General features: G+C 27.9%; 1 protein-coding gene across 4 annotated transcripts in view; it reads left to right on the top strand.

Annotated features, from left to right (window-relative positions):
- LOC100200597 (probable 3',5'-cyclic phosphodiesterase pde-5) overlaps positions 1-4285 on the top strand; it is a 67552-nt gene extending 63267 nt beyond the window's left edge. For all 4 annotated transcript variants that reach the window (XM_065790444.1, XM_065790445.1, XM_065790447.1 and 1 more), the window contains 3 exons: positions 3515-3595; positions 3688-3776; positions 3845-4285. In XM_065790444.1, coding sequence (XP_065646516.1) covers positions 3515-3595; positions 3688-3776; positions 3845-4178 — 504 coding nt within the window. In that variant the 3' untranslated portion in view covers positions 4179-4285. The remainder of the gene's footprint in view (positions 1-3514; positions 3596-3687; positions 3777-3844) is intronic.
- The last annotated feature ends 9478 nt before the right edge of the window (positions 4286-13763 follow it).

The raw sequence follows: 13763 nt of genomic DNA, 5'->3' as shown, positions 1-13763 counted from the left end.
ACGAACAAGGCCGCTGCGCGGAGAAACAAGTGATTAGTGGAATCAAGAGATGAGATTGATGATGATGATGATGATGATGATGATGATGATGATGATGATGATGATGATGATGATGATGATGATGATGATGATAATGATGATAATGATGATGATGATATTCATATATATATATATATATATATATATATATATATATATATATATATATATATTATAGTGCTGATTTAGTTGAGCAGTGTGACGTCATACTGAAATAGCCTGCTGCCGGGGTCTTCAGTACATATCAACTGACAAATAGTCTGAATCACAGTGGAGTGCTGCTACATCGACTAAGGGTTTGGGATGTGGCAGCAATCTTTTCATTCATTGTTCTTTGTTTTCTTCTTTTTTCAAAAAGCTGTATCCAATTAGATAAGCAAAAAAAGTTAGCAAATGCTCACATAAATATGCTATAGTAGATATATATATATATATATATATATATATATATATATATATATATATATATTATACATATATATATATATATAAATATATATATATATATATATATATATATATATATATATATATATATATATATTTATATATATATATAAATGTAAACCTATCATGATATGTGAAATATGTTGCAACACTTTCATTTAACATTTTCAGAGAATATTCTTGTTTAGTTTCTATTGAATTTCTATTAGATATCTAATAATAATAATAGTTCTTAAATATTTTGAGATTAAAATTTTAATGAGATTCAATGAAAAAGCGATATGTAAGCGATACATAATACCTTATGTATGAGCCACTATTCAAAGGAAAGCCACTATTCAAAAGATTTTTTATTTATATTAAACATCAAGTAGTTTAATTTTTTTTAGTGGTAAAAAAACAGATTATTAAAATGATTTAAATTAAATGAAAATGGTTTTATGCAATTTTTACAGAGTTGATTGATAAAATGATGAAAAATTACTTTGGGCTGTGACTAAGCACTTTATGTTGTGATCAAATGTTTTAACATAAGACCATGTTTGGTTTTATTTAGTGTTAAAGACCATGTTTGGTGTTAAAAAATTATTTTAATAGCAATTTTAATTGGTATTTAATATCAATTAAATTTGCTATTATTTTTGAAAAAAAAAATTTTAATAACAAAAAAGCTATTAAAACTTGTTCACACTAGTAAAAAGAGTTTTATTTTAAATTGTTGATTTTTAAGTTATATAAAAAAGGGCATTTGATCAGAAACTTGAAGTACACTATAGAGGACTTAAGAAAATTTGTTGCTTTTTAAACAGTTAATAATTTTATTTTTTATTTTTATTGTTTTTATTTCACTCCCAACAAAGCTGCAATCAACCACTATTAAGTTGGGAGTTACTAAAAAACAAAGAATAGAGTTAAAGAGCAAGAAAACAGTTGAAAGAAGACTTAAAAAGTTGTAGGTTGTATGAGTCAAGAAAACATGAAGATACAAGAGGTTCGAAAGGGTTTAAGTATGAGGGAAAAAAAATGACAAAAAATAGTTTTTAGAGCATGCTAGGAAAAATATAGTAAAAAGATGTTACTTGGCTGAATGACGAATTAGGCAAGAATGAGTTTTGGTTGATGGAACTAGAGATGATAGCTTCTTTGAGAAGCGACCATGATAGTATTTGTAGAAAAGAGAAAGAGATGCAATTATGGAAGAGAGGCTTAAGCTTGGCAAATAAACTAGATCTAACTACGTTTACAATGCGTTTTTAGACCTTGTCTAAAAGAGAAAGAGCATCATTAGAAGAGCTAACCTAAATAAGACAACAGTGTTTCATACAGGAGCAAATAAAAAATGTGTAGAGGTAGAGAATGGAATGAGGAGTAAGATATAGCATATAAACAGATATATGATAAATATACGATAGCATGAAAAAGAAAAGCAATCATTGCCGATAATAACTTTGCAATTGATCATATATTTCATAGTATTCATATGTTTCCGTGAGAGGTCAGTAGTGAACGGTTATCTAAGAAGATATAAAGAAGAGGACTGGGTTGCCTTTTATGATTACAGGAATGTTGACAGTATTGTGATAGTTGTTTGCAGTAAATAAATGAGTTTTGTTATATTTAAAATTTACAAGTTACTGCAAGCCCCAATCTGTTACAGAACTGAGATCAGGGGTTCCAGATTGGCTGCCTGTTCTAAGCGATCAAAAAAAAAGTCTTTTTGTCAAGACAGTAGTATAAAGTTGAGTTGAATTTAAAAAACTATTTAAATAAAAACTGCTTTTTAATGCTTTATTTAAACTTTCTTATTTAAATTGTTTTCTAACCTGTTTAGCAGGAAGAGTATGGAGAGTAGTGCCATTAGGTTGAATGAGTCAAATTAGAAAAAAAAATTAGCAATAGTTTAAGTTGATAATTTGGTCACGACAACAACACCAGAAATCAATTTGACATCTAAAATAGTGTTAAACGTCAGATTCATAAGCCCTTTACCAAAAAAAAATGGTTCTTTGCAAATAATAGAAAAAATCTTGTTTTACAAACAAGAACGAATCAATTACTAGAAATTAATCAAAAAGATTTTTCGTAAAATAAAAACTGTACACAATGAAACAATATTCAAAAATTAAAAATCTATATTTGACAAGTATTTCTGTGTTCCTGCAAAATCAGCTCATGTCGGGCGTATCTTTTATCAGAGTGGGTTGATAATGTGCCCTCATAGAGCTCGTATGTCTTATCCGTTGCTTGAAACTTTAATGTTTCTTAAATGTAATAAAGACTTATAGACTATATAGCGATAGTAAATGGTTATGACTTATAGTTAATGCTAACAATTAATATAAACATATTTTTAATTAAAATATGTTAATAATAGTTGTTAGCATTAGGCACAAAAACACGTAAAAATAAAGAATTAAAAGTTTTTATTCTTTATTTTTATGTATTTTTGTTTTTGGCTTTCATATATATCTACAAGTATATTTTCTTATTGACTTCGTCAAATTCTGCGCATAACCTTGGTCTAATATCACTATATGTGGTTTTATTGTCACAGCACTTGTTACCTACAGTTTTGTTAATAATTTGCCTTAACCTAAGGCCAAAATTTAAATCTTGACTTTAGCCTTGTAACATGTGGTCTTGGCTTGGTACTTTTGGTCTTGTTAACAACTCTGATTTTGAAGCTATTCTTCCCAGTGTGCAGTGCAACATTATGCATAAGTGCGCTTGGTGGTTCGTTTCTCCTAATTTGTGTACGATTTTAATTTATCATTTTATTGAATTTTGTAATTAATTAGATTAAATCAGATAACATTAACGAGATAAACACAAGTTGGATCACCGTTATCTCGCTTGCACCTTCAGGTTTTGGATGAGATATAATCTTTTGTGTGGAAAAGATTCAAAAATAATATATATATATACTAATAAAAAGAAAACTTCAAAAAGAATATATATACTTTAAATGTATAATGTATATTATTATGTCACAAAACTGTTTTATATGCTATTAAAATATATTTTTAAGGGTGATGAAGAAAAAGCTCTGGGGAGGACTCCTGTGCCTATGATGGATAGAGATACTGCTGATAAACTACCTAACCATCAGGTGGGTTTTGTCTTATTAATTCTAAAATTTTAAAGTTTTTTTTTCATTATTAATTTTAATTTTTAATTGTTATTAGTTTTATTAATGTGCAGGTGGGTTTCTTGGTTGGAATTTGTGTACCAGGGTACGAGTTGTTAGCAAAGTTAATTCCTGGAACAGTTCCTTTGGTAGATGGTGCAAAGTAAGTAACTTTTTAATTTTGTATTAATTTTGCCGGACACTTTAAAACAAGTGAGTTTCTTGTTTTAGAAAAAATCTTTCTGTGTGGAATGCAATGGTAAAAAAACAAAACGAAGAAAAAGAGAAAAACAACCACGAAAGTGTCGATAAGGAACATCTCACTGTAAACAACAAAGACATCCAAGAGGTTGAAAAATCCAATGAACAAAACGCACGAAGGAAAACGAACGAGTTAAACGCAATCAAAAAGCCAAATGAAAACAATCCGGATCGAATCGGAAACAATCCGGATGATTCAAATTCAGTTGCGCAGTCGGTTGTCAGGTCTCCGGGCACGTTATCAGAAGCGAGAAGAAATAAACTTTTAAAAAATTCCAAAAGTAGTTTAAGGATTAAAAAATAATTTAAAATGTTTGAAAAATTTTCAAACTAATAGCAACAAAAATTTAACAAAATTTAATGAACATAAATATTTCATTGTACATTTTTATTTATTACATTTAAACATTAGAGTGTCTTTATTATTAGAGTGTCATTATAAGAAAGAGTGATTGGGCGAGGTATGAGGGAAAACAAATAATTTAAGTAACTTCTATTTGTTTTATTGTACAACAAGTTACATAAAATATTTTGTTGTACAATAAAGTACTTTAAATAAGTTTCCGTTTGCTGCGTACTGAAAAAAAAATTATTTTTTCAAATTATTTTTCAATATATTGCTTCTTATACTGCTTGTACTTAATGTATTAACCAAATTTGACATGAGTGTAAACATGAGGTCTAAGCTTCTTAAAAATTCTTTATTTTTTATATTTAATTGCTATGGATACCTAATTTTGAATAGCAACTACCTGTTTCTGGTAGTTAAAGATTTTTCATTTGTGCTACGTATACTATATTTGGCATGTGTATTAATATGAAGTCTTTGCTTCTTATAAAAGTGATTTTTTATATTTGGTTACTAAAGTTACTTAATTTTGCAGAGCGAAATTAGGTGGTGTATCACCTATGGTTTACTAATTTTTAGCAAGACTAAGTAACCATAGCAAAATATTTAATTAAAATTTATATTAATTAAACAATCAATTTCTTTACACATAACTTTATTACCTGTTTCCTAACAGCCCTCTATGCATTGTATTGTTATATATATGTATATATATAGATATGTATTATATATATATATATATATATATATATATATATATATATATATATATATATATACAGGGCCATAGAGAGCCAAGCCAGGTCTCGGGTAAAAATTTTTGCGGGCCCTTTTTTTTTACATTAATACTCATATCCATATTGAAAACGTGTTTGAACTTATTAAACCTAAAGTTTATAATTTGATGATGATGATGATGTGATGATGTTTATATGATGTGATGATGTTTATAATGACGATGATGATGATGTGATGATGTTTATATGATGTGTTTTTAATTAGTTAGCTTAGTCAACAAATCCTTGCATTTTTTAAACTAGTTTCAATTGTTAGAAATTAGTTTATTTAGCAAAATATTTTTTTAATAAAAATCCTTTTGATTAAGTGACATTTTCTTTTATACTGTTATCATTAGTAATTTACTTGAAATATACAAAAGAGAAATATATAAAAGAAGAGAATGTAAATTAAAATAGAAAGTGTTAATAAAACTTCCATCTTTGAAAAAAACATGTTTTTAGAAAACAAAAATATTCTTTAGTTTTCTTTTCAAAAAAATATTATTTTAAATGTTCAAAATAAATAATTTTATTTAATTGTATTACCATGAGCCAAAATGAGCTTTGCGAGTTTTTTTTGTTTGCATGAAGTTCAATAACTGCATCTAATTTCCTATCAAAAGGCATCCCAATTACCAGTCTACCAAAATTAGAAAGTCATTCTTGACACATCGTTGAACATAAAATATTTTTAACTCTTGCAAGGTTTCTGAAAAAACGCTCTGCTTGTGCAACGGTCTTTGAGAGAGTACAAAAGATTCTAAGAACAACTAAAATGTTTGGGAAAAAAGAATCAAGCTTTAACTCACAGTTTGTTTAATAATTGAAACGCTGATAAGATTATTTATCCAAGATTTGATGCATGAACTAAATCTCGCCTTTGTTTATAACTTCAAATATAATAACTCCATATGATGCTTTTAAATATTATAGCTCGTCTATTAAATCAAGAGAAATATCAAAACTGTATTTAACGCAAATATATGAAGCTTTCTCACGCAACAGATCTTTATCTAATGTCATATATTTCCATAAAACACAAAATGTTTTCTCAAGATGTTTTCTCTGCCTGTCTCAAAACGCCAATTCAAATTACCAATAACACAGTCAAAAAAACATAAAAAACATCGCGCTTGAAACAAAATTCACCTAATTTATTATTTGGTTCCTTATCTGAAAATCTAGCTTTTCGTCTGAGTCTTTTCTCCGGGATAATATCATTGGAAACCATACCCATATTTTCAGCAATAAGTTTACATTCATTTAAAATTGAATTTCAGTTGTTTCTCAATAAAAAAAGATCATCAATTAAGCTTTTTAAATTCAAAACCTCCGCATCTAAAGTTGCATCTCTGGCTTGCAAAACTGTGTTTCTATAATTGATACTTGTTAAAGTTTTAAACCAGGTGCTTGTAAGTATGATGCACTCAAATAAACCCAAGAATTTTTTAATTCGTTTGATATCTAATGGAGTCTCGGCAATCAGATTTAGCTTCTTTAGGTCTTAGATAGCGCTCTTTAAACCAGGAATATGTTCTGCAAAAGGTTTTACACTGTCAATCCTAGCAGACCAACGTGTATCTGACATGCTATGCAAAGAGCATCCAATGTTTTTGTTTAAAGTTTATCATCTTTGTGGGCTAGAGCTAAGCAAGCTATAAGTCTTTTCCACAACACCGAAGAAGTTTATAACCTCTGCACAGGACTCTGCTCCAAGTAAACCAATCATGGGGAATAGCTTCTCCATTTTTCATACTTGTATGAAGTATACAAGCAGGAAATGAATGTCCGTTTACATCTTTTGGAAATTGAGATGGGGTCTTATCTGAACCCCTACGAACTGCTTCCTCATTTTCAGAAGCATTTGGTCTTTCATTTTTTAGACTACAACATCAAAGTCTAGCAGTTTTTTTGTAATAATATCATCAGCTATGTCTGATTTATAATTTTCGGAAATTGTTGATAGGAATAAAAAAATTGCCAACGTTGTTTTTATTGCTAAAATTAGCTTCTACATTATGATATTGATTTTCTGAATCTTATTTTTTCGAAGAACACTGAAAATCCATAACTTTGAAGTAGAGTTTTTCATTTACATTCTTCAACTCCGTCAATCTTTCTTTCCTTTTTTGAGCTCCAGATTTGTGATGTTAATTCATTTTTTATTTGATTACTGAATAAGATTTTATAAACTCTGGCATTAATTATCATTCGAGTAAATAAAACATTCTGTATATGATACATCGATGGTAGGTATTAAAAAGCAATATGTGCAACAAATTTCCTTAAACATTGGCGTAGCGAGGGGAGACCTCAGAGGAAATGGCTCCGGGTGCAAAGACTTTAAGAGGCCAAAAAAATTGAGGAGCAAAAAAGAAATAGCTAATTTTAACATAAAAAAATAATATTTTTTAAATTTTATTGTAAAAAAGGCGCATTTTTTCATTCTTGCCATAGGCGCAAAAATCCTCGCCACGTCACTGTTCTTAAGCGTCATATATTTTAAATAAAGTAACTTTTATAATTGAATTTTCATACCTTATAACAAAACTCCATATACAACTGATTAAAGTATAACATAAAAATAAAATAAACTGTCCCAGTGGGCACGGTACGTTATTAAAACGTATTTTGGAGGTTTTTATTTTGGACGGTATAAACCTAACAAAAACGTCCAAAGAACGTTTAAAAAACGTACCGTGCCCACTGGGGTAGAATCAGATAGACAATCCTCTAATCTTACATTCATTTCATTTTATTTTAAAGTACCGCAAGTGATTTAAAGTACCGCAAATGATCTACAGTACTCGAACAATACAAACTATAAATGCTTCCAAATAATGTGTTAAAGGTAGTTTCTACATTATTTTTTTCTTTATATATTTTACTTTTAGAATAATTTCCTAATAACTCATCTTATAAAAGTGCTTTGATTTACAAAGCCAAATGCAAATTGTTTCAAAAGTAAATGTCTGGGCCCTTGAACATCGCCGGGCCCCAGGACAATAAACGACCTTGACCCCTCTCTCTACGGCCAGAACTCATAACTTATTTATGTATTAGGACAACATAAAAGTTTTAAAACTTAATAATAAAGAAAAAAAATGTGCATACATTTTTCTTTTTTATCGCTATTTTTTTTAATCTGGACTCCAATGGATCAGAAGTGCATAACAGCCGTTTTATTCTTCATTGCATTTTGATTGACATATTTGTCTTGCATAGTCTTGGCGATACCTCTTAAAATTGTTACTACAAACCTCTTGAGTTTCCTCTGACATAAGACCAATAGGCAATATTATTTTTTCCACCAAAAGGTATCCATGAATTAATATTTTATCCAGACTTTGAGGCATGTAGTACCAGGAGTAACATTTAACAAAATATCTGGCAGTTTTAAAACAATAATGCCGAAATTTTAAAATGTCTTAGTCAAAACCACTGGAAATACAACAAAGTAAATCATGCAATCTTTCAGTTAGCACTTTATTTATTCTTGAATTTAATTAAATATGTCTTCATTTAAAACAGCTATCCTGGTTGAATTACAGTTGTTAGCGTTCCCACTACCAACTGCTCTTGGTTGATTTACTATCAATCCAAGAACCTTGATCCAAGAATCTTTTCTGAATTAAACTCTTTTGCTCCATTACTTGGCTTTTTTTTTGCTGAATTCTTGGCTTCAAAAAATCTTGCTTGCCAAGATTTAATTTTTATTTTATATGCAGCATGCAATCAGCATTCAAAGCACCTTATCCAAGCATGCTAACTTGAAAGACCAGTGGAAAAGTGGAGAATATAAGTGGAATGCTTTTTTAACAACAATTTTAATTTCATTCGTTTCTAATGGGCTAGACTTACTAGAGTCAGTTGCGTTGGATAAGGCAGTGTGCACCTTTTTATCAATCATAGTGATTTCGATTTGGTTAGTAATAGATTTTTTTCGCCCTTCAAAAACAACGATGGATAAAATCAAATTTGCCATTTCATTTTTAAGTTTACTTTTTTTATCATCCAATACAGATTTAGTTTCTTTTTTAAACTTAAAACTTAGTGGTCTACAATAAATGGTTGACGATGGCTTCAATTTTCTCCATAAAATAACTTTTTTTTTCATCTATCCCAGTCGGCATATCTAGTATTGAAAATACTCGGAGTATTGATCATGTATAACATACGCCGTTGATACCAGAAAAATACGCATTTAGTTTTAAGTTTCGAATTCGAGTTCAATACCACTTATTTATCAAAAATACGTATTATTTAATATTTGATCAAAATCGGATACGATATCGTACCCAATTTTGATCAAATATCAATGTATAACGGAAAAACGAAAATCTTTGCTTTAAAGCGCATGCTTAAATTGAAATTGCGAAAGCAAAATTTAAATTAACAAGGTTTTTGTTGATAAATTTAGTAAAAAGTTTGTATGGAATGAAACGGAATAGTCAGGAATTCATGAAAAGTTGTATGAAGGGATATCGTTCTGCTAAAGCAGTATCGCATATCTCCAATACAACTACAGTACTTTTTTGTACTAAAAAAGTTACTAAAACTTTATCATAAAAATATTTATTACTACTTTAAATTTATTTAGTTTTATGAAGTCCTAAATTAATACAATTCAAATATATTATAAATCCTATCATTTCATACCTTGCTTATTTTATTATGTTGATTATTATTTTATTAACATTTCTGTTATGCTATTACCTTTTTTTTGTACTGTTTTAAAAAATTTAGAAAAATAAATTAAAATTTCGAACCAACACTGGCATTTTATTGTTAAATTAACGTTAAATTTTGTTATAAGGATTACAGTTCTTCTATCTGTTTTTTGCTCTTTATTCAATAAGTATTTAATTTAAATTAAATATGATTATAATTTGATATTTTAATACGAGATATATGTTTTTATATATGAATATATATATATGAATCTTTTTAGATTTTTTCATGTTATTTTTAAATTTTTTGTTCGCGCAATTCAAGTTATATATGTTTATAGTTTCCATATATGTTTATATTATGTTCAAAGTTAAAAAGTTTTTGATAAATATATGTATGTGGTAATATGTGTTATGTAATTGTTTTATAAATGTATAAAATAGTATAAGATGTATCTATTGTGTATATAAATATTTTATCAAATCAAATCAAATCAATATATTTCACTTTAATAATAACTGTATATATACAATCGTGCGGGACATTTACAAACAGTTATAAACTGATGACGCGTAAAGACCTATGATGGTATAAATATAGCATAATAATAATGATAATAATAATAAGTAATAAAAAATAAATAAAAATAAATAGTAATAATAATAGTAATAAATAGTAATGATAATATTAAAAACAGTAATATAATAAGTACTATCTATATATTTTACTATATATAGGTATATATTTTACTATATATTTATCTATATATATTATAGTGATTATCATAAGGATAATGCAAAAAAAAATAAAAAAATAAAAAACATAAAAATCATAACAATATCAATAACAAAAAATATAACAGTACAAAGAAGGAAAGAAAGGAAGAAGAGTCAAAGAAGTAGAAGTCATAGGAGTTTTGTTGTGATCCAGCATTTTTCAAGCATAGAAAAATTGAATATGAATTAAAGAAAAAGAAAAAAAAAAAAAAAAAAAAAAAATTGTTATAGAGAATTAAGCGGGACGATTGCATAGAAAATAGTTTATTGTTTATTTATTACATGTTATATGGTTTAGTAGTGCCACAAATTTTAGAGCCATATAACTTTACAGGATGATGAAAATGAGGGTACTTGATTGTGACTAAATGAACATTTATATATTTTTATGTTTTATTTTTAGTTTTATGTTTTTATTTCTATTTTATTTTTATTTTATGAGTTTTATATTTTTATTTCTATTTTATGGGTTTTATATTTTTATTTCTGTTTTTGGTTTTATATTTTTATTCTTATTTTTATTTTTATTTATGAGTTATTTTTATTTATTTCTATGTTACTTTTATTATATTAAAAATTTAGTTATAGAGAATAACTAGGGGGTGATTGCATAACTGATAGTTCATTGATAATTTTTACTGAAGATAAATTTTTTTACATGGGTTATAAAGGCATTTCTATTTGATATTTTGGAGAATATTTTTTTAGTTTCAACAGGAAGAGAGTTCCAACATAGAATTGATTGATACTTGATTGACTTTATGCCATACTTGTGTGTTTGTTTTAAAGGCATAGAAAAACTACAATAAGATACAGACCTAAGTTTATAACTATGAACATCATTTGTGAATTTAAAATAGCTAGTGAAGCAGCTAGGTGTATTATGGTGGACAATGTCCCATACAAGAACACAGTTTGATAAGTCGATAAGTTCGTCAAGCTTTAAAATTTTAGAAAGATTATACAGTATGTCAGAACAAAAACTGTTAGGTTGAAAGTGAATTATTCTTAAAGATTTATTCTGGAGATTTGTAAGGTTTTTTTTATAAATGGATGGACTTTGCCCCCATATCTGACAACCATAGCGTAGGTGGGAGTTAAAAATAGCATGCCAAATATTCACAAGGGTTTCATAATTCACAAAATGCCTTATTTTGGTAAGCATTCCATTTGCTCGACTTAATTTGTTTGATATGGACTTAATTTGTTGAATGAACAAAAGATTTTCATCTAATAATATGCCCAGATATTTTATTTTATCTACAATATTTAGTTTTTGACCACTAATTCTAAAATTAAGTTTTTTGGTAATTTTTTTGCCTTGAGGTTTAAAAAGAACTAATTCAGTTTTTATGACATTCAAAGATATTTTGTTTGATCGCAGCCATTGAACCAGTGATGCCAGGTCATAATTTAGGTACTTATTTAGCTTTTTTAAAGACTTATTTACAATCAGAAGGTTAGTGTCATCAGCAAAATGATACACCTTTGAGTATTTAATACAAGTGTTTAAATCATTTATGTAGATAAGGAAAAGAAGCGGACCTAGAGTTCAACCCTGAGGAACACCTATAGATGTAAACTTAGTAGTGGATGAGATATTACCAATAGTAACACTTTGTGGACGATGGTTTAGATATGACTTAAACCAGTTCAGTGCAATTCCCCTTACACCATAATGATACAGTTTTGATAATAAAATTTCATGGTTGACAGTATCAAAAGCTTTTTGCAGGTCAACAAATACTCCACCAGCAAATTGCTTTTGATCCAAAGCCTCACGTATGGTTTCAGTTATATCTATGAGTGCTTGGTTAGTAGAGTGTTTCTTTCGGAATCCAAATTGCAGACTATATAAGCTATCTGATAGATTTAAAAAACTGAGCAGCCTGTTATACATAAATTTTTCAATTAGTTTACCTATATTTGAGAGTAAGGATATAGGCCGATAGTTACATGGATCTTGTTTACAGCCACTTTTAAAAATTGGAACAACTTCTGCAACTTTAAATAAGTCAGGGAATATTCCTGATTGAAAAGATTGATTTATTCTAATACTCAAGGGGAAGCTCAATTCTTGAGATGCTAAGGTCATTATTTTTGAAGGAATGCTATTGGGACCGGTGCTTTTTTTTGGATTCAAGAGGGAAATATAGTCATTTACTTCTTGAGGAGTAACTGGAGATATAAAAAAAGTATCAGGATTTTGATTTTTCAAATAGTGGCTGAAGTGAAATCTAGGAGGTATAATTTCTTTAGAAAGTTTATCTGCAATTGAAGAGAAGTAATCATTAAAAGTGTTTGCAATTATTTTCTTGTTAGTTATAGTTTTATTATTGATATTTAAACTATCTATATTATTGTTGATCTTTGATTTAATATAAATAATACTCCTTATTTCTTTCCAGGTATTTTTAAGGTTATTTAAGTTTTCATTAAAGTAGGTTGAATAATATGATTTTTTTGAGTATCGCAGTAGGTTACTAATTTGATTTCTGTAATATTTGAATTTTTGAAAGTATTGTAGCTTTAAATTCTCATTTTTACATTTTATAAACTTCTTGTGCATATTATTTTTAATTTGTATTGACATAATGATTCCATTAGTAATCCATGGCTTTGATAAAGATTTATTAGCTTTTTTGGTTGACATTTTAAAAGGGGCGTGACTATCAAGTAATCTTTTAAGTGCATCCAAAAACTTTGAAGTAGAGTTATTAACACAGTAGTTTAGATGGTTTATTGAAAGCCAATCAGTTTCTTTAAGGTCTTTTAAAAAACTTTTTTCATCAAAATTTTTAAAACATCTACGATATAATTTGGAATGAGACTGTTTTAAGTTCTTGGATGGAAAGGGTATGAACTGAACAAGATGGTCAGCAAGACATACTGTTAGGTTGCCTGATTTAGTATTTGGAGTGTGAAAGTTTACAAATATATTATCTATGAGAGTCTTTGATTTTGGGGTAATTCTGGTTGGTTGAGTAATTAATGGGAAGAGGGAGAAAGAGCACATAAGATCTAGAAAGTTAGAAACATCATTGCAGGAGTCATATTTTAAAAGATTAATGTTGAAGTCTCCTAAAAGAACTATATTTTTATTCTCTAGTGATAACTTGTCAAGTAAGGTTTGTATATAAGTGATATTAAACTCACTAGTGCTCATACATGGGTGGCGATAAATGCAACCTACAATAATATTTTTTTCTGATGGCAGTAAAATTTCAATAAAGGTTGATTCTAGTTCTTTGTTGTTCTGGATTATGAGGTCAGATCTTAAGTTATAATTTAATTCAGATTTTATATATATAATT

Source organism: Hydra vulgaris, chromosome 02 (assembly GCF_038396675.1).
Source record: "Hydra vulgaris chromosome 02, alternate assembly HydraT2T_AEP".
NCBI classification, from domain to species: domain Eukaryota; kingdom Metazoa; phylum Cnidaria; class Hydrozoa; order Anthoathecata; family Hydridae; genus Hydra; species Hydra vulgaris.
The sequence above is the reverse complement of the archived record's forward strand: the minus strand, read 5'-3'. Positions and strand labels throughout refer to the sequence as shown.